This window comes from Trachurus japonicus, chromosome 10 (assembly GCF_045865225.1).
Source record: "Trachurus japonicus isolate A0001 chromosome 10, Traja_1.0".
NCBI lineage: Eukaryota > Metazoa > Chordata > Actinopteri > Carangiformes > Carangidae > Trachurus > Trachurus japonicus.
The window spans coordinates 18397640-18419108 of record NC_140916.1 but is presented as its reverse complement, the minus strand read 5'-3'; the positions used below and the strand labels follow the sequence as shown (position 1 = coordinate 18419108).

General features: G+C 40.8%; 2 protein-coding genes across 5 annotated transcripts; one reads left to right on the top strand and one right to left on the bottom strand.

The window, feature by feature from the left end:
- Positions 1-494: 494 nt before the first annotated feature.
- On the bottom strand, positions 495-2097 carry LOC146979740 (uncharacterized). 2 transcript variants are annotated; one of them, XM_085788730.1, is made up of 5 exons: positions 2001-2097; positions 1843-1898; positions 1471-1755; positions 643-1283; positions 495-563 (listed from the first exon to the last, which is right to left on the bottom strand). In XM_085788730.1, exons 1-5 carry the CDS (start codon positions 2024-2026, stop codon positions 552-554), a joined length of 1020 nt encoding a protein of 339 aa, XP_085644856.1. In that variant the 5' UTR covers positions 2027-2097; the 3' UTR covers positions 495-551. The 2 variants fall into 2 exon arrangements, with proteins under 2 accessions (XP_085644856.1, XP_085644855.1); XM_085788729.1 differs by having other exon boundaries at positions 1471-1770; positions 2001-2096.
- A 1893-nt stretch (positions 2098-3990) lies between these two features.
- slc43a3b (solute carrier family 43 member 3b) lies at positions 3991-19918 on the top strand. 3 transcript variants are annotated; one of them, XM_085789733.1, is made up of 13 exons: positions 3991-4059; positions 8525-8749; positions 8945-9074; positions 14441-14487; positions 14581-14657; positions 15829-15921; positions 16022-16161; positions 16508-16620; positions 17326-17469; positions 17992-18099; positions 18348-18534; positions 19145-19268; positions 19368-19918. In XM_085789733.1, the coding sequence occupies exons 2-13, from the start codon at positions 8563-8565 to the stop codon at positions 19497-19499; spliced, it is 1482 nt and encodes a 493-aa protein (XP_085645859.1). In that variant the 5' UTR covers positions 3991-4059; positions 8525-8562; the 3' UTR covers positions 19500-19918. The 3 variants fall into 3 exon arrangements, with proteins under 3 accessions (XP_085645859.1, XP_085645861.1, XP_085645860.1); XM_085789735.1 differs by lacking the exon at positions 3991-4059 and adding an exon at positions 7915-8040; XM_085789734.1 differs by lacking the exon at positions 3991-4059 and adding an exon at positions 8049-8129.
- The last annotated feature ends 1551 nt before the right edge of the window (positions 19919-21469 follow it).

The following is a 21469-nucleotide window of genomic DNA, read 5'->3' as shown; positions in this document are numbered from 1 at the left end:
CTTGATTTTGAAAGGGGAGTTTATTTTACTCAAGTGTGTCAGTGCATTATAACAACTGTGCTATAACACGTACACTACAGATTAAATCATTTTAATAGATGAGCCACCGGTGATAAACTAATGAACAATAGTTCCCTTTATTTAGATGTTGGATGCGATCATGCTCCTGCGGCGAGAGGAACACTTCCTATCAGGGATAAGCACCTTGGCATGACAGTCAGCACATTTGTAGTTTTTAGTGTGGAGGGGTTCCTACATCCACCTCGAGTGCTGTACCATCCCAAAAGTTCTGAAATTATATGAAGGTTGAAGTGTGTCGTTACTAGTTTCACTAGTTGCTGAAAATAGTAAGACTTTTTGTTCAACTATAGTTGGACAAAAAGTCTACTTGCAATGCTTGAACTAAGTGACACCTGATATCAAAGATATGGAATAAATGCTTAAACGGCTTAGGTGCCACTTTAGAGGGTAAAGAGCAAACAAGCCAAAGTACTTTAAGAATAATTTATTGTTTCAGAAACATTTGTTCTTGTGCTGGAGCGAGCCATCACCTAGTAGCCAACCTTAAAGACAGGAAGAAGACAATATTAGGACATGATAATCAGAGCTACATGTCATTTGTGCCAAGTTATGCAAGCTTACCTTGACTCTGTTGTAGCCCATGTGCCTGCCAGGTGCCTGTGCAGGGCGTCCATGGGAAGGCCCAGGTGAAGCTGCTGCAGCTCCTTTTCCATAGGGAGTTGCAGGAGGTCCCGCTGCCTTCACGCTTTGACGGGGTGCAAACTGACCTTTGACGGGCTCGGCCTGTGGCACAGATGGAGAGTTTTGCGGGTAGTGGTCTCTCACATAGTGGACATCTTGCCAGTGGTCCCGCCCCTGCTCAAAGCTGCTGCTGGCGTGAGTGAATGTGCCGGGGGGATACTGGCCAGTCAGGAACATGTAGTCGTAGTGAGGATAGAAACCCCAGCCAGGGTAAGGCATCGGTCCGGGCATCGGTCCGGGCATCGGTCCGGGCATCGGGTAAGGTGGGCTGGTGTGGCTTGGTCCAGGAGAGTTGTGAACAGGAAATGGAGGGGGTGGTGGCAGTGGGGGCTGGAAGCCCGTCTCCTCTGTCTCACTCTCGAAGTCACCGGCCTCAAAGCTGTGCTCAGAATGGGCCAACTCTCCTGCCTGGTACAGAGGTTCAGGTGGTGGAAGAGGTGGACTAACGTAACCAGAAGCAGCAGCAGCAGCTGGCCTTGCCCCACCAGAGAAACTTGGAGGTGCAACAGCCCATTCAGTTTCTGAAAGACACAAGACCACAAGGGTTATATGACCGGCAATTGAAACCATTGGCAAACCCAAACCAAAATTTCTAGAGACATGACCTTTAAATATTAGTTGCAGCTACCCGGTTGCCTACATGGCATCAAAACTCATGTTTACAGTAGTTTCTCTCCACTCCTGTCCAGAAAGGTTAACATTTGTTACCTAGAGAACCAGGGTGATGAGCAGCTCCTGGGGGTGCAGCACCAAAAGGCCGTCTCACTGCACCGCTGCCGTGTCCTGACTCAGCAGGTCCTGAAACAGAGCTGAATGCAACCGGTGCAGCTGGCGCTCTATGAACAGCAGGCTGAGGTTCAGGCTGTGGCACCGGCTGGTAAGATCCTCTGGAGACAACTTCAGCAGGAGCATTGTACGACGCATCTCCAGGTGCATAGGAGCCAGAAGAAGCGCCATAGCCATAGTCGTTGGTGTGACCACCACCATAGGAGCCTGAGGGGTTGAAGCCTGAGAACAAGAAAGGTTAATCAGAAGTGAAACAATCATACAACAGTTTAAAAACATGGGCAAGTCATTTACCTTTTTTGACAGGGCCACAGTGTACGCTCACAGCCAGCAGAGCAAAGAGGGAAGCCCTGGAACAGTTTAAAAAAAAAACAAAAACACAAGACAACAGAATGAAAAAAAACTTCACCAACAAGAAAACAAAAGGCTACGCAAGAGTCAGCACTACTTACCCCAAGAAAACCTGTGCAGACATCATATTGAAAGTTGACACTGAAGACACAGTGAACCATGCAGGCTTATAAAGGATGCCACCCTAATTAGTTAGAGTTTAATGAGCTAACCATGAGCAGCTGCTGGTCAGTGGCTCCAGTGAAGGCGGAGCAAACAGCATCACTTAGTCTAAACGAGGATCAGGTGCTGTCTTACCTTCCTTGTCTCACTCTGTGCCCACGCTGATAAAGAAATCTGTTTTTATTTGTTGTTTGGTTATTTTCTTCTTTTTCAGGCAGAGCGTTGTCACATTAACGTAAAATGTACTGCAATTTAATTAATACATGAATCCATCCACTTAATTAAAATTGTTGTCTTTTGGATTTTTTTTAATGATAACTTTTTGTCATCATTGTATAACACAACGAGATTCAGTCTGGGGCAATGGCAATGCTTACTTCTTTAAAAATGAATATAAAATTAGGTCCTGAGGAAACATGAAGTCCAAATAATGAACTGAGGAAATTGTCGTGATAGATCTACGCTCTAGTGGGAAATATAGCACTTGATATTGATTCACAGAGGTCTTAGATTGTGTTCTTTCATGCACAATTTGAGTTAGTGTAAACTGATTTGTTCTGCGTGGACACAATAACTTCCTGAAATTATTATTTTATCCTGATTTCCCAATTTGAAAGCCTTAGTCATCTAAACATTAACTTTTATAGTCTTCCTCGTGAGACTTGCTTAGTCTAAATAAAACCTCATAATGTTATGTCTCTAATGCATTGTAATGTTTGTCGTCACATTATTACATGGTTATTTGTTTCTGGAAACAGGTCTAATATAACTGAAAGTCATTAATTGCACTGCTAAGAAACTGATGTAAAGCAATGATGTAATATATTTTCTGTATCCATTGGTAAACGTAGCAGTAATACAAATTCAGTCTTGGTGCTATGACAGCAATTGCCATGACTCAGCTTAAATGTGAGTAAATGACTGGGGAGACACATCAAAGAAAATCTTCATGTTCAATATTTTGTTTTAAAAGCGCTATCTGCATGTTTCTTTGCATGTGTCATAATGGTGAGCCTTTACACACTGTCCATTAATTCAGCTCAAATTGGATGGAAGAGTATAAACATTACTACTATAATAATCACTGTACTTTATGTACCCTATGGACCCCAGGGAGATTAGTGGTCGCCAAGGCGGCAGCTAATGGGGATCCATCTAATAAAAAATAAACAATAATAATAATAATAACGAACCATATTAACATTGTGTTTTTATATTGAGGACATCACATCAAATTCCCAATTTGTTGGCACAAATTGTTGTAAAATAAATGGAAAGGAATAATGAATTAGAAAAGAAATTGAAACTCAGAGGTTGGGTAGCCCTACATGCCCTACCTCAAATATGGGGCTATTATTGTGGAACATGCTATTGATTACCTTTACATTAAATTTTGTTATCGATCTTTTTGAAGTATCAACTTTGCATTGCAACTGAATTAAAAACTGCCACACGGTGGCGCCAACATATAGGCCCAGGCCTCTTCTCAAATCCCCCTGCTTATTGTAAACGCCGTCATCTTTACCAGTAACTCTACTGCTCATCAGATTTGGAGAATGGTGAGTTGGCACTGCTGTGAACTATTCACATTCATTTTTCAACGAGTAAAGAAAAGGCTATTTGAGACAGGCATCTATATGGGACAGGCTTTAATCACAGGCTGAATAAATCTTGGTCAACAAAGATGGAAAAAAATTTTGTTTGTTTACACCAGGGGGCGTTGCTTCATTTACCCCTGTCAGGGACCAGGCGGGAGCAGCAAACGCACCGTGCAATGCTTGCACTATGCGTGAGGGTGCGTGTAGTGTGTGTGCGTGTGTGTCTGTTGGAAAAAGCAGAAGTCACTGCTGTACCCGCCCACGCTCCCAGCAACGCCACAGCATGTGTAGACCTAGACCCTCCTCCTCCTCCCGGTAGCCGTCGACCTCTAATAGCTTCCAGCCCATAATATGTGGATGGTATGGACAATGGTGCCGCAGTAGGACAGCAAAGCTTCAAGTAAGTCGACTATAGTAGCTACATCCTCCCACGATCAGACATCAGAGATCAGACAGCCATTGTGTGGGGAAAAGAAAATATGAGAGGGTGTGGATCTGTGTGATCCTATGGATTATGCTACAGTATATTCACACGCTTGTAAACTGTGTTAGAGATGATGTGTTCACGATGTAGTAATGACACGACTATTTTTGTAGGCTACAGGACAGCGTGTACTAGTTAACATGTTCATGTTACCTGTCACCTGTCGTCATGCTTTAACTTGTTTCTCTGACTCTGAACCGCCACAAACCATACACTACTTGACTCAGTAGCCTACAAGTCTCTAGTGAGGATGGTGGTTACTGGGGAGTGTGCTGTGGTAGTGTGGAGACCAGCACGTGGTTACAACTTTCTTTTTGGTGTACTTTTAAGGCACAGTAGTATTTGTGAGTTTCAGTATTTCATAACAAAAAATGTCAAAGATTGAGTAAAGCCTCAGAAAAACATACACACATACATACATTTTTGAGGCAGATTTTAATTTTAATTTTTTAAACCAGTCAGAATATTTCTGGTTAAATCCACCCTCTTCATGTGTTTCATTTACACATTGGGTCACAGACTATTATTATTCTTTGGTTTTAGATTTTTATATCTGAATGATCTCATATTAGGCTACCTCTCTGATGTGTCTTACAGCTGTTGGACTATGTATTGATCAAGTTCTGACATGAACACCATGAAACCGGGGCTTTAGGCTATTTGAGGGAAGCAACAGAAAAGCTGAAAATCTTTACAGTCATTGGTTAATGTCAAGTTGGATAGAATAGAGTACAGAGCCAAACAAACAAAACAGCAAGATGAACAGATTCTACTCAATAGAGTAAAGTTTTACTCTTTGTGTTGGGTTAAAATATTCTGCTCTTTTACTAATTAACTAGTTGTGTGTTTAGCCCTGCTACCACAGTTCAGTCTTGTATAGTTAACTAGAGTTCAATATATTACATCACATGTTGGTTCAAGTTTATTTTGAAAATGGCAGGTATTTTAGGTCATCAGATGATTGTATATGTCACATGATTAAGTCATCTTTAACACCCTCTTTATCCTAAAAATGTTTAGAAAGAAGAAGTAGTGGGTTGGGAGGAGAACTAGCCCCGTGGTTCATCTCTGTATTAGAAAGATAGTGACATCTGACCATGAGCTGTCCAAGAACTTGCTGATAGTGGCACTTTTACTTTTGGCACGACCACAGAGTGTTAGTGGTTATGCAAACCATCACTGCATCCCCACTTCCAAGGCTGGCGAAGTGATGAACTTCCTGCATCCTTGCGTCCCTAGGCTCCAAAAGCTCCACCACAATGTTGTGATAACTGATTTATGGTAATAACACTGACCTTTACCCATGTTGGGACATACATACTCACAGTTTACCTGGTGTTGACTCTCTGTTTGAAGAACAGTCTTGTGTCAAAGTCTAGTTTCTGGATCTTAGTATTTCACTACATAATGTGGTTTAGTCGTCCATATTCCCAGATTTGAGTTCCGACTTCACATTTACTGTTCTCATCCACTTGACGCAACATGCACACCCACATCTTCAAAACTTTTATTTTTCCACATCGTAAAAATAGCCTAAGCCCCACAAGTAAGCAAAAGTTATATTGCTAACTGAAATAATATTCACCTCACAATCACTTTAAATCTTGCCTCTTTTTTTTCTTCAAGCTTGTCTGACCAGTGGGAAGGGTGGTCCTCATAAGTGACCAAAAACAGGCGAACCCCACAAATGATATTAACAAGAATGTGTGTTAGGGTGCTGCTCCATTTAAAACTGGGTTTCAGTGCCCATCCCTACACATCACAAGTTGCAGATGAAAGCTAATCAGTCGACCTGTGAGAGTTGATTAATGGGCCCACTGTCCTCCAGTGTCTTTGTGCAGTGTGTCTGCTGTGCTCACTACACAAAGAGAGTGGGGTCCATTCTGCTTCTCTCCGAAAATCTTTGTATTGGAGTCAATGAGGAGCAGAGACAGACGTGGCCGCACTTAGAGGCTGACAATTCAAATTCTGTATATCTCTTAGATATTTTGAGCACATTGTGAGAGACGGAACAAGTTTGTCTACAAATTTGGAAAAAGTCATGTGTGCAGAGCGTAAATTGTGGCCAGGAGGAGTGTGGAAAGAGAAAAGTTTCAGACGATTTCAGACAACTTCTCCCACTCTAAGCGATGATGTTTCGCTTTGCTTTACTTTGCAATGTGGTTTGTTGATAGTCGTTTCATATGATAATAAAACTAATGCCACCATTATCATTTAAACTGTAGTGGGTAACCAGAGGGAAGTCATGTGGCACAAGACCTTTGCTGATCCTCTTTTTACTTAGTATTGTGAGTATGTACTGTGTAGCTATGTATACATGTGCCCATCAGTCGTTGGTTTTAGGAAGTGAGAATGAGCTTGTTTGCGTGAATGTGTCTCATGATGAGATGACGATGGTGATCAGGCATATAGTAGGTCTGTTTTATTAATCCAGCAGTGGCCTCTGCCAGTTACCAGCCTCTCCACCATCTGGCTGGATACCACTAAGACATAATACCACATACCATAGCCACATTAGCAAAACAAAAACCCACTAAATGCAAATTTTTAATCTTATATTCAATGTTCTATCTTCTGATAACTGTATCGTTTGCAAAATAATTTACACAAAATTTACGGTAGCACTTAACTTGAAGGTCTGATCATAAGAGTGACATGTCACAGTCATGAACATGTCATAAACATTATGTCATAACGTTGTTATTAAGTGTCATTCAGTTAACCCTAACCCTACAAACCCGGGTGTTATGACATTGACATAATGTTTATGACATGTTCATGACTGTGACATGTCACTCTTATGATCAACCCTAACCCTAACCCTTCAAGTAAAGTGTTACCAAATTTACAAAATAAACCATGATTGTATCATCCAACAAAATAACCAATAATAGCCCCCCATGCAGACCTAGAAAATGAAAAGGAATCTGAATTGTGGATGTTATCTTCTCCCTTTAACACTGACACATAGTAACAGAATTCCTTTGATAAGACACACAGATGCATTCAACCCTGAAAAGAAAAATATTAACATTCAGAGATTTCCATATCACACAGATAGCATGTTCTGAGGAGATTGCATTAGTGGCCACCACTTGTAAAGCTGCTCTTCTCAGCCACTTTGTATTTCATAAGTTCAAGATTGTGCTGTGATTTCAGCTTACTTAAGGATACTCAGAGAGAAAGGTAGAAACAGAATATCTTTCTTCTTTATACACAGCCTCTGGCAGGGATCCACAATATCTACCATTTATTTACCTCAACTCCAGAGGATATTAGTGTATTATTTCTATTTTCTTTTAGCATCATGGGTCAGTTCATAGTCAGTTCATTAGACTTTCCTCCAGCCTGTGAAGGAGAGATAAGGCCTATCAATGATGCTTATGTAGACTAAGTTATGATCACAGACTGTATAAAGATGGATGTAACTTCTGTGATGTCACCCACAGGTTTGACAACCCCTTCCTGTGAGTATCTGACTCCGCAGAACTCCTTTCTAATCCAAAACAGATTACCAAGCTTTGTGTCCTCATTGGTTACGATACAAAGGGCAAGTTTCTACACAACATTTTCCGGGTGGTTTTGTGTTGCAAGTCACATGACATTGAATTTGAGACTACCAGCATCCTTATCTGGAGCGTGTCTCCGAGCTTCAGTGCAGTCTGGCTCGTTGTGAATGGATGAGTGTTTATTTATTTTCACCAGTTACCAGCACCCGGAGCAGAGGCAGTTTATCTGCTGCACAGCAGAGAGAGTTACAGGGAAATGTGAAAGACAAGTAGGAGGAGGGAAATAGTGACGGTAGAATGAGGAAGGAAACTGGTCTATATAAAGAGCGTGCAAAAGCTGAGAGGTGGAGTTTCTAAGATCACATCTGCCGTCTGGTGTCTGCCTTGTGTGAGTACTAGAGAGTCGTAAAACTGTATGTGACAGCAGCTGTGCTTTGTTGTCTTTTTCAGATTTCCTTTTCGTGGATTCAAAAGAAGGTTATTTTGTTTAAAATCTGTAGTTGTGCAGTATGTTTTAAGTATTTCCTCCTGTTGTTTTGGGGAATATATGACCAACCAGTCACCAACTAAAGATAACCCTCCTTGCACTATCCAGCTGATTTAATGCAGTCCATCTGTTTTTTGGAAATGAACTGACCCAGTGACCGAGGCTTAAGTTTGTCTTTGTGCCCAGATGTTTCTAGTTGTAGCTCATTCTTAGCTCGGCTTGTGAAACTAACACTTACTAACATGTTCCACTGAAGTGCGTTTTCATGCAGGAACGTGTTATGTGAGGACATGTTGAGTGTGTAAGGGGTCATTTCAACACTTAACCCTTTCTAAATGTGTCAAACTACCAATTACATGTTTAACTTTTATTTTCTGTTATGCAGGTGCAGTTTCAGACGTGTGTGAGACAGAGTGTGGGACCATGAGGGGTTGTGAGGGCATCTCCGCGGCGAAACGCTGGATCACCTTTGTGACAGGTCTGGTGGAGTGTCTGTGTTTCGCTGGAGCTGTGTTCGGATGGGCTTCGCTTGTTTTTGTCCTCAAGACGGAGGGCTACTTCAGCTCTCTGTGCGTCAACACAACAGGGACCAACTCAACGCAGGTCTTAGGTCAGTTTGATGTCCTCACTTCTATAACCTCAATGTCAAATCCTCAATGTCCATAGAAACTATCCAGTAACTTTTTTAGAAAGTGGAAGTTTAAAATCATTTGCCACTCTTGATTTTATTTGACCCTTAAAAATGTTAAGTTTCAGACATTTTCAATCTTAATTTCTTATTGATTTTTTATTTGTGTGTCTGCAGATTGCAGTGGACAAGATGAGCAGTTTGCACTTGTCTTCACCATCGCCTCCTTTATGAACAATTTCCTGACACTTCCCAATGGTTTCCTCTTTGACCGGTTTGGCACTACGGTGGCTCGGCTCCTAGGAATGTGAGTCCAACACCTTTTCCAATCACTAAAGAGAAACTGGTCAGTGGAGGTTAAACACTCCAGAAGTTAAACAGTAGCAGGCAGCAAAGTAGTTAAGAGGTTGAAGGAGGTGATGAAAGTTGCTGGTGAAGAACAAGACAAGTTGTTCATTAGTCTGATCAGAAAGCATTAAGTGAGAGGTGAGGCACGGTAAATGGTTTTTCCTTGGCGGTTTTGCATGTGCAGTCATGAGAGAGCTGATGGTTTCCCTCCAGACTCTATTTCCTTTTTGAAAGATTCAGAGTATTATTTAATTCTGCATCAGCTAGTATCCCAGTCATTAATTATAATCACATTAATTATAACAGATTTAAGATTCTTCAAACTGATGTGAATCAATTGTAAGCTTGAAGCATCACTGCTATATTCTGGTAGGTTTTGGAGTGCTGAAATTTCATTGAAGGGATACGCCAACTTTTTTTTTCCGTGTCTTACCTCACTCCCGAGTCCATGATAAGCAGGATACCAGGATACCATCCTTTCGACTGTGCGTGCAGTAACAAGGGAGATATGGGCAGAGCTGGCGCACCGCTAATTAGCTTAGCTCAAATGCTGGAAGTGCATAGGTAGTGTTAGCCTGCCTCCTAGCCGAGCCAAAATCAGCAGTCAGAAGCTGATTTAATTTTAGCTCTAAACTCTGTACAGGGGTCGACAATATAAATGGCCCGGTGGCCCGGACGTACTTTTCAAACCGTCAGGGCCACCAGAACGCTCCAAACACTGGCCCGGTGGGGCCAGTGAAAATAATGCCTTGAAAAAAATATAACAAGTAAATAAATAAATCTAATTTCACATTAAATCCCTGTGGTTTGAAATGATAACTGTCAAATCGTCTCGGTAATTAGTGCTAAGAGATCCCGACCCGATCAACGACAGAGACATCTACTTTCTGTGCGCAGCCAGCGCTGTGCCCTGGCACGTCAGCACCACCTGCAAGCAGCTGCAGCTGCAGCTCCAGCTCACTCACTGCTGCTGATAGAAGGTCGTCACAAGAACCGATAAAAACCTTTTTCTTAACCATGAAACTTCCCTCCTCCTCAGCGCGTCGGGTCGAGTCCTGTCGGGACCGACGCGAACGTTACACACGGGCCAGAGCTCGCGCTGGGGCGCCAGCTGTTCGGTGTGCGCCACAGCGGTGGCACGTCACGTGACATTTAGACCATAATAACAACAACAAAAAAACGTGTGTAAACGCAAAACTGAGCTGAAAATGAAACAATGAGTCAGTTTTGCACCAGTCTGTGGAAACAGCCTAAACGTGAATGAATGAGAACAACAGTTATATCACTGAACTACTTGGAGGATAAAAGTAATGACTACATAACTTCATGTTTGTGTTGAGGCATATTTACCATTTTAACTCTGTTTTTACTTCATTGTTAAACCACAGTGGAGGCTAAATATGTGAAACAGTTATTTATTTATTAAATAAAGTAGCCTGATGAATTTAAAAGCACTTTTTTTGACCTTCTTTAATGAAATTGAATGAAAAATATCTGATACAGGATATAAATCCTTTACATCAGACTCAAATAAATAACAACATACAAAAATTAAACACAAATATACCAACTCATACATAATCACTAAAATACATATAACAAAATAATCCCCCAAAATCTCAAGAAACTACAAGATCGTGGTATTGAATAAGTATCAAGAATGTTGGAAATTGACTAGTAATGGTATCAGAAAGTTCCAGCCTCGATGGCGAGACCGCAGGAATTGGCTGGGATATGTTGTTTTTCGTTACAGTTTTTCTCAGTTGCTAAAACACTAAACCCTGTTGTCTGAACCAAATTCTCAGTTGCCTGAACCCACTGATTGAATCAGTCACTCCTTTGGCAAAACCATCAGCACTTTTCACCTGTTTAGACACATCTTACCAACACATTTTCATTGTGATGCACCTGTGTTGCATAATGCTGAGCACAGGTGGCAAAAGTCAAACACAAGTAAAGCACAAGTTTCACCGGTTGAACACAACAACTCAAAATTGATAACACTTGTGTCCAATGATGTGAGGGCACATATACTGTAAGCCAGTTCAGGATGAAGTCCTGTGGCCTGGTCCAGTACAGAGAAATGATGCTGTGGCTGAGTTATGCACTTCTCATTTCTATATTTTTGTACTTTATTTTTTACGTAGGCTTACTGTATACAAGTGCTAAATGCACAAGATTTCTGTTTGTCTTTGTACTGTACAAGTGCTATGTGTAAATGCACAAGATTTCTGGTTTTTGTACTTCTTTTTTTTTTACTATGTACAAGTGCTAAATGCACAGGTTTTTCGTTTTGCAAGAGGAGAAGATGAGAGACGACAGGGTGAAGGAAGAAAGGATGAGGGAGGGAGAGATGAACTGGGAAGAAAAAAGAAGAAGGAAGGAAAAGGGGATGAAATGGATGTGGAGAGGGAAGGAGGAGGGTGAAAGAAAGGGAAGGAGAGAAGTGCTACAGTGTACTGTAAATGCACAGGTGTTTTGTTTTGCAACATGCATTTAGCCTACAGTGAACGATAAACATTTATTTCTACAGCTTCATGTGCTGAGCGTTGTGTTTTCTATTTTTCTATGTAGTGTTTAGTGGCTGCTCAGTAGTGTTTTTAATTTTGATTGACTCAGGGCACGATTTGACAACATAGTTCAGTTTTGGGCACAGATTGAACTGTTTTGAGGTGAAAGTTTGGTTTTGCAAGAAGAGTTTGAGGTTTTGTGAATGTAGCTTGAAAATTGGAGTTTGTGTTCACAGTTTAGAGAAAATGAGAGAAGCTTTCGAGAAATGTGTTTTAGCAATTGAGAAAAACTGTAATATGGGGATCGATACCTATTGTCCTGGGCCAGTGGTTAGAATGGTGGGGCCAGTGATCTTCAAAAGCCACTGGCCCAGAGGGCCAGTGGCAAATTTCCCTTATTGTCTACCCCTGCTGTATCACTTTATCGACATTACAAACATTTTTAGGCGAGAAAGTAGCCGTTTGGATCAGCAGTGTGTCGTAATTTGTCTAAATACCAGCTTTTTACAATTTTTTGCGCTACTCAAGCTAGCCGTTGTGACCAACACACTTCTGAGTTACTTCTGGTTACTTTCACAAAATAAAACACCTGTTGCCCTTTACAGAAAACCACAACGATAGAACTACCCTCGATGTAGCTAGCTTGAACCAAACTAAACCGTCTTTGCTTGAATCCTCCGTTTTGACCGATCTCATCCCATTACCGGCATTTGACCGCTCAAGATGCCTTACCGGAGAGTTTTGTCAGCTCTGAGATGAAGATCGGCCCGCCGGTTTCCGTTTAGAGTTGCTGAAGAGTTTCTCTGACGACTTTAGGTGGAGGCAGGCTAACACTACCCATGCACTTCCAGTGTTTGAGCTAAGCTAATTAGCGGTGCGCCAGCTCTGCCCGTATCTCCCTTGTTACTGCACGCACAGTCGAAAGGACGGTGTCTACTGCTTGTCATGGACTCGGGAGTGAGGCAAGACACGAAAAAAAAATGTTGCTGTATCCCTTTAAGCCTCTGCCTGTCACATTTGCACTGGAGATTGGTTTTATACCACTTCAGGAGGTATGATTACATTACCAGCTGTGTTCTCACAAAGCGGGACAGGGGTGTTGTCTTACATTTACATAATTACAATATCAGTTTAATATAGTGATTTGTTTAGTGCTGCTGAAGTTTGTTACTGTGGCTATGTTAATTTGTTTGTTTTACCTTATAAAATAAAAATAACAATAAGAGAACCTTTAAAGTACCAGATCAATAAAAGAACCGTTAAAGTACCTGATCAATAAGAGAACCATTATGTAAAGTATCAGATCGGTCAGAGAACTGTTAGTAAAGACGTAAATCAATGAGAGAGCTATTGAAGTGGCACGTGGTAATAAAATCTTACCAATCAATCAGTGTGTGGTATCGTAATCACGGAGAAATGTAGTTCATCTTGATTTTTTATAGTGTCTTGGCTCTTTTACCTCTTTCTGTTACATAAAACCTATTGGGAAAATTAAGTATTTGCCAGACAGCTGACGTGATGTGTGTGTGTGTGTGTGTGTGTGTGTGTGTGTGTGTGTGTGTGTGTGTGTGTGTGTGTGTGTGTGTGTGTGTGTGTGTGTGTGTGTGTGTGTGTGTGTGTGTGTGTGTGTGTCAAGGTTTTTTTTAATTTAGTGGCATGTTGTGTGAAGTGTTCATACATGATGAGAACAGCTATGGGAAATGGTTGAAATAGTTGAATAAGCCTGGCTGCACATGGTGGTGGGCCAGTTGGAAAAGCGAGAAGTGAAGGCAGAGGCCAGAACAGCTCTCTGGAGGGGTGTTATGTAAAATAATTGAGGTTTCCAGGGAGCAGCCAATAAAATGCACTAAAGGAGATGGAGCACACACAACAGAGCCTGACACTCAGTAATGCAGCATGGAGACAAAATGTCTTATGCTAAAAGGGAGAAACAAAGGAAACAAAGCATTAAAAGGCAATGAAATGCCAAACCTCTGAAAAAACTGAAGCTGTAAAAAAGCTAAAATAAGAGAACTGTGAAGAAACAGAATGGTTAGGAACATATATCACCAGAGGATTGAGCAGTGTCAGAGAGAAATGTTGTTTGTGCAGAAGTCCAGCCTTCACTCAAGACACCACACAGACACACACTAACATACCTGGCCAGTTTGTTGACCCAGATATATCTAAATCCACAATAACAAACTGGAGCTAGGCTTGTCCATATGTTTCCAATGAAAAAGGGTGGAGGGAAAACAAAAAACATAGGAATGCAAATAGTTAGGGCGAGATGGAGGAGGATGGATCCAGGATGAGCCAAAATAAGGAAATTAAGGTCAGCCAGAAGTTCTCCAAACAGAGCTGCCCTTGAATCTGTGTTTGCTGTGATAATATTATAACATTTTTCTTGTAATTTAATTGCTTATAGCGTGTAATTAAATTTTGTTGGATCTGACAAAATACAACAACTTCATTACTTGAATAAAAGAACAGTAATTCCCTCATCAAACTCATCAAATACAGAATCCAAAAACTCCAAAACGCTCTTGTGGACAAGCTGTGACCTGCACATTCACCACGCTATGAGATAATAACGGATCGTTACGAGACGAGTTGTTTTAGAGGAAAATGCAGACACTGCTTTGTCAAAAAAATTTGGGAGTAAAAAGTACAATATTTGTGCTTCAAATGTAGTGGAGTTACAGTTATAAGTATCCCCACCAAGTAATACTCAAGTAAAGTACAGATACTCAAGTAAATTTACCTTGTTACTGTACACCACTGCCAATATGCCAATAAAACTAGGTAATAACTCTCTATTTTTTCTTTCCACCAGTGGCCTTTACACCTCAGGGACCGTGATGGTGGCTTTTTCGAGTTCAGGTGAGAAATATTTTTCGTCTGGTTGTTGTACAGAGGTTTAACAACTAACAGGTGCAGATCCTCATTTCTCCCATTTTTGTGTTTTTCCATCAGCTCTGTCCAACCTGCTCTTCCCGGCTCTCTCCCTCCTGGCAGTAGGAGGCATCCTGTTTCTGATGACCAACATGCAGGTACTAAAACGATTTGCACTAACATTTACGTCTCGTTATATTGAATCTGTCAGATTTATGTTGTTGTCAGTGGGAAATTTTTAAGATTCAATGAAAAGTGATATTTAATTTCTTGGATGATACAATTTAATGTTGAAAATTCAATGTTTTCTCTCTGAGAAACATGAACAGAGAAAATCAGTAGGTTTCTGCCACATAATTTCATGACATAAGTTTTTTGTAGACATCTCCTGATGACTTCATGTGTTCTCTGTTGGTGGAGCAGCACTTAAAGCTGCAATGAACAGGACACATGATCAAGAACCACTAACTCTAACTCATCCTATGACCCATTTTTGATGAGAACTGATACAAAAACAGAGTTGTAAGAGCTTTTTTTGGAAGCAACGCTTGTTGTATGACTTAAACTGAATCCAGATATAAAAACAGGAGCCTCTGTGCCTCCCTGTGTTGCAGGGCTTTTCTCAGGCTGAGCGCGTGATCTGGTGGAGAGAAAACACAAACACAAAGCCCTCGGGTCAAACTTTGACATGTAATGAGTCTGAATACTTGCTGCTTGTGTAGCCGTGACTCCATTATCACATCCTCATATAGAAACAAGTTAATCAGCTCAGACGAGTTTTCATAAAATGTCATTTAACAATCAATGAGAAGAGATGGATGTCAAAATAACATGTCAATTTTGATTAATTAACCACAGAAAAGATGTATTTACGCTGAATAATTAACAGCAATCTCTGGTGCTCTTTGACCTGCTTCTGCTCTGGTGTTGTGCCGAGTATTTATCGCGATAGAAAGTCTGATCTGCATACAGTACATTCAGCAAGGGTGGACTGGACTGTCCTGTTCTCCATTGTTGTTCATTGTTTACATAGCTGCTTTCTCTGTTTTTGTACAACGTCACTCAGCTGCTCATTTTAGTGTCTCACATACAGTTTGATCTGAAGTTGTCTTTTAAGTCCACTGCGGCTGTCACAGCAAATATTAATGTATGTAATTAGTTATAATTATTATATTATTATTATTATAAGTTAATAATTCATCACAGAGCATGGAATTGATTACATTCATTTTTGCTTAACAGACACCAAAAACAATAGTAAACTCCCATTCACAGACACTTTAACGCACCGTTTGTGTGTATTAATGAATTTTGATTTCCCTCTTAAAGGTAGGAAACCTGTTTGGCTCACGTCGCTCCACTATCATCACTCTTTATAACGGGGCCTTCGACTCTTCCTCAGCGATCTTCCTCGTCATCAAGGTGAGAGGAGCCTGTTCATGTCATCTGATGGATATATTCATTCATACTATTTACAGATACGTAAATAATGATCTCCTCCCTGTCTTGTTTTCTCCTGCAGTTGGTACATGAGTCTGGTATCTCTCTCCGGGCCTCCTTCCTCTTTCTGTCCGCCTGCAGCGTCATTCACCTGCTCAGGACTTTCTTCTTGATGCCCAGAAAATCCATTCCCTACCCGCTGCCTGATCACTACACATACGGGTATGAATCCCCAACACAACACACGTCACTCCCCCGAGTACATCCTATAAATAATCCATAAAAAATTAAAATACCTCACTCAGAAGTTCTTGTTACATTAATTGACTTCCTGATACTGCAAAGCAAAAACAATGCAAAAAAACAATTTTTTTTTAAATGTTTCCAGGCCAGTTTATTTTCACAGTACTATCCCACCTCTTCATGGAAATATCCTTCATATCCTGTTATGTGATTGAAGAGAGTTAGGACTCCAGAGTTTGTTTATTCAGGACAAAAAAATCTCAGTAGACTCCCACAGTTTCCTTTGGCTGTGGCTGACTCCACTGTGACCTTTGACCTCTCTCAGGATAACCTGTGGTAAATCAGAGACTCCAATGAGCTCCAAGGTGGCAGCAAATGGTGAAACACACGAGGCAGAGGAGGCAACACCAATGAAAACGGATGTCCCTGTGAAACAAGGTTTGTGTTTCTTTCATATTTTTACCCTATGGGCAGATGTAGTTATTTCACTTGGATTGGTCACTTTTGCTTTTAATTTTCACTTAAAAAATGTTACATTGACTTCTTTTCAAAAATAAAGCTGCTGAATGACTTAGTAGGCTCTTCTTCATGACCCATCCATACGAAACCTTAGTGAAGTCTATGTCCAGTTTTAAGGGTGTTTATTGATGCAAAAATCAAAAAGACTGAAAAGCAGATATTGCACCAAAAATATCAAAACATGATGATGGTCAACAAAAGAATATCGGAGCTGTTCTGATTCCCTTTTTGTAAACTACCGCCGCCACCAAGTGAACAGGTAAAAGAAGAAAAAAACACACCTATCAATCCATCCATACAATGATGCAATAAGTGAACCCCAAACAAATACCTCAACATATTTTGGCTCCTACAAATGTGTCTTTGTCTTGATAAAATGTGTCTCTGTAGCACAACAGACGACATGGCTGACAATGCACAATAATGTGACGCATTTTACCTTCATCAAAGAAAAAGCAGCTTCTGTGGTTTTGATATTGCACATGGCCATCCATGTGGTGATTTAGATTACAATGTGATTTATTGTGCAGCTATAACAGCAGGGTATAAAGACATGACGTGTGTGAAATGTATTTCATATTTTCCTTTTTTTGTCCTTCTTCCATCATCTCTCCTCCGTCTCAGAGAAAACTTTCCGTGAGTGTTTCCTGTCCAGATTCTTCATGCTGCACCTGCTCTGGTTGTCGGTGATGCAGCTCAGACATTACCTGTTCATCGGCACCCTGAACCCCATGCTGCACAGGCTGACTGCAGGAGAGCCCTCGCTAGGTACACACATACAAACACTACACCACCTCCCTCTCATAGTGAAAGCAAAAGTATGTAAAAAACAAAATCTATGCTTCAGCACATAGCATTTAGTGTCATCAAAAAGGACAAATGTAAGCTATACATGGCACTTACAGGAATCAGCACAGTTTTGTATTGTGTTGACCCTTCTGGGACACCATAGTTACAAACAACAGTGGCAAACAAAAGGGAGAACAGCCTCTTAACTTACCTCTTACTGTGTAATCAAATCAATTGTCAGTTAAATTATCACCAGGTTCTTCATTAAACATTAAAATCATGTTTAAATCAGCTACATCTGCTAAATTATAACTTACATGATAAAGTTAATCTCCAAACATTTCATAGCTGCACACTGTATGTGTATAATTGTTTTCTACACCTGTGCACCCTCAAATCATACAATGAAGACATTCTGCATCTCCTCTACCATATTTTTCCTTATCACTCATAAGGTAGTCGTTGTCTAACCATCTCATCTTTGCCTGTGTGTTCCTGCAGTGAGCCAGTACATCAATGCCTTTGCTATCACCCAGTTGTGTGGGGTGCTGTGTGCCCCCTGGAACGGCCTCATCATGGACAGACACAAGGGCAAACCCCGAGCAGAAGGTACGAGAATGACTCCTGATGAACCCAAACACATGCAGTTTGAAAAGTACTCTTTAAGAGGAAATGTATTGGTATCATTATTAATTTCTTGTTCAGAGCATGTTGCTTAAATTTTGTGGATGTGAAAGCATGAAAGTCTGCAGGATCTTCAGATGTCCTCCAGGGGGCGCTGATCTTTCTATGGAGACATAATTATTTGGAGGAACAGGTGTGTGTTTTCATTACTAATGTTTTGTGTGTGTTTATAGGGGAGAGTGAACAGGAGGCGGACCTGCGGGCCTCGGTGCTTTCTCTCTTCCTCACAGGACTGCAGTGTTTGTTGTTCTCCATTTGTGCCGCCACCCCGTATCTGCCGCTGCAGTACCTCACCTTCGTCCTGCAGGTGTTAAACCGCAGTTTCCTCTACGGCGGCAACGCAGCTTTCATCAGTGTGGCGTGAGTATCAGCGTACATGTATCTCCTGTACATGGCAGAGAGAATTTTTTATGAACCCTCACTTGCACAATATGCAAACACTGACCAGTAAATGCGACAGTAACTCTGGTTTTCTCTCCCAGACCAAAGACATTCAGGTTAGGTTAGTTTCTGTCTCTAAATTCCCCATAGAAGTGAGTGTGGGCATGAATGGTTTCTTGTCTCTGAATCTCAGCCCTCTTGCCCTTACCCTCACACAACCCTGAAAGGATATGCAATATGGCTAATGGATGGACAAGTGGAACCGCTTAAGAAATACTATACATGACGAATAAAAGTCTATTTATTATTACTGATGTATATTTTAACCTGTGCAATACATACTGCTCATATAACACCATGCACAAACTGTTGCATTGGTGCAGTAAAATAAAAATTGCTATGCATCCATCCATTTAATGTGATCATCATATGTTTTTATACTGCTTATAAATCAGAAATTAGGGGTTGCATTTCTCAAAGATATCTTTCAATGCTAAAATTATATATATATATATATATATATATTCTCATTGTCTATACTCATCTTTTCCACCACTCTCTCTTTGTCCTGTCATCACTTTGTGTTTAGTTTCCCGCCATGTCACTTTGGCAAGCTATATGGTCTGGTCATGGCTTTGTCTGCAGTGGTGTCCCTGCTGCAGTATCCCTTCTTTGCTCTGGTGAAAGGAGCTCTGGACGGGGACCCTTTATATGTGAGTAGATGACATACAACTGATGCAGCTGTAAATTCCACCTATTTAATCTCGTCTTTCACCTTATTTAATCATTGTCTCCTCCTCGTGTGTCTGCAGGTGAACGTGGCTCTGACGCTGATCAGCCTGCTCGCCTTCATCCATCCCGTGTCTGTCTACCTGCACTGCCGCAGTACTGCCTCCAAGCGAGCCAACAGCAACGCTGTCGCTGCTTCCTCCTTACGTTTGTAAAATGAGATCAATGACTCGAACTTTGAAACTTCCCTCATTTCGCTGGTGACAGTGTTACCTTCTCTGTTCATGTGTTCATGGCTGTGTTGCCACATGTATCCCATCCTCTCATCAAATGCAAACTTGACATCAATCACTTCAGTGCATTTCAAAATGTAGGAAAACATGGCTCTGACAGCTGTACAGAGCACCTTGCTTTACTACAGTCTGAGCCATAGTACAGTTGAGGTCTCCGCAGGCAAAATTACACACATCCATCATAATTAAGAGCTTCTGGTGTGCAGCCTGCTCCGACCGACCCTCTGTATGATCTCTAGTCCTGGTGATCACTCAAAGCCTGATAAATAATGCTGATCCTTTAGAATTTCACTGAGGGTTTTCATAAAACATCTCAGGACAGTTAGCATGATTATAATTTGGATTGTACAATGTGCAAAAAAACCAAAACATAATCACCGTCAATCTGATTTGTAGGCAAGGACCACAATGCTGCTGTGACACATTTTACCTTTGTAGCTCCTGCAGTTTTTTTCAACTTATGCAAATGGTGTGTTGCATTTGGCCATATTGCAATTTAGATTTTATTTCAATTAATTGTACAGCCATAGTTGACATGTACTCTTACTTATTTTGTATTATGTGTCATGCCACCCATCTCACACACCATGGTTATGGTGACAAAGTGCCAAAAGACAAAGCACTTTATTGTAAAAAGTTGAAAGTGTTACAGATGATGTTAATAACGTGCAGACCTCTTCTATATTCTGTATTTTACTACACTTTAAAACAGTAAAGGGCCAACAATGTTTTCTGTAGTGAGTGAATAAGGGACATTTGAAGAGGCAGCACAGCTCTGCCCTCTGCTGGACTCTCTGTTAAACTGTTAGTATTACTGGGCCAAACCTCGTTAGATGACAATGTTTTGCTTGTTTCCAACAGCCTCAGGTGTTTTTTGTGTTTGTGTAGGTCAGTAGCAGAATGTGTCATGAAGGATCCTGTATCTCCAGGGAAAATGTGCCATAGTTAATCTTGGCATAGGAAGGATTATAAAGGGATGTTTTTCTTATTGTGTTTTCTGCAAGTTCACCAAGTTTTTTCAAAATGTATTTATGTTTTTAAGTTGTCTTTTGTTTACAGCCAAATAGCTATTGAACATTGTTGAAATGTATAAATATGCAGACTCATAGTGCTGTATCAAATGAAATATGAAATGTACCTTTTGATACTAACTTTAATCTGTAGTTAAAGGGCAGCCTTATTTTTTAACTTTACTTTTACCCAGATGTGAGAATGCATGTGCTACAGAAAATAAAATCAGGAAGACTGAATTTACACAACTCTTGTGATTACGTTAAACATTTACATCAGCTAAACCCTGATTTTTGTAAAGTGACTCCATGATTTTTAGGTTATTTTGGTGAGTACTTTGCAACATCTTTTCTAATTCTTAAAATCTGGTAGTTATTTTTACATGGGCAATTCAGTTCTTACAGTCACCATCTTAGCAAGACAAATACATTTAAGTCAGCATCAAGTTGGTGTTGAGGATATACAACAGAAAATGTGTCTTAATAAGGAAAACATGGTGTGGCAACTTTTCCGCAGAATGAGTTCAGCCATCAGTTGTGCTCTAAGATTTCCCTGGCCTTTTAGACCTCAAGTGAGAGTGCGATGTACCATGTGTGGGCTGGCAGCTGACAGTTACATTGAAGTCCTTACATGACATGCCTAGGTTTTCTGTTTGCTAGTGGAGCACTTCAGGCTAAAGTAGATGTTCAACCACAGGCAAGGGAGTGAGCTGTGACAGTGTCAAAACTGCATTCAGGTTCTGCTCCAGTGAGGTCTAATGCATCACCACTGCATTAGTGACGCCAAAACTAGTTGCATGTTCAAAAGTCAGTATCAGACAGTACATTTCTCATGCACACAGTCACAAGGCTTTGACCAGCTTGACATTCTTCAATGTGCTT

What these genes read in the sequence shown, in the direction of transcription:
- LOC146979740 (XM_085788729.1), bottom strand. Translation starts at nt 2,026, where the DNA reads ATGATGTCTGCACAGGTTTTCTTGGG. An exon ending in TCTGCACAGGTTTTCTTGGG is followed by an intron (nt 1,899 to 2,000) that starts GTAAGTAGTGCT and finishes AAACTGTTCCAG; the next exon opens with GGCTTCCCTCTTTGCTCTGC. An exon ending in CTGTGGCCCTGTCAAAAAAG is followed by an intron (nt 1,771 to 1,842) that starts GTAAATGACTTG and finishes TCTTGTTCTCAG; the next exon opens with GCTTCAACCCCTCAGGCTCC.
- slc43a3b (XM_085789733.1), top strand. Translation starts at nt 8,563, where the DNA reads ATGAGGGGTTGTGAGGGCATCTCCGCGGCGAAACGCTGGATCACCTTT. An exon ending in CAACTCAACGCAGGTCTTAG is followed by an intron (nt 8,750 to 8,944) that starts GTCAGTTTGATG and finishes GTGTGTCTGCAG; the next exon opens with ATTGCAGTGGACAAGATGAG. An exon ending in GGATGTCCCTGTGAAACAAG is followed by an intron (nt 16,621 to 17,325) that starts GTTTGTGTTTCT and finishes CCTCCGTCTCAG; the next exon opens with AGAAAACTTTCCGTGAGTGT.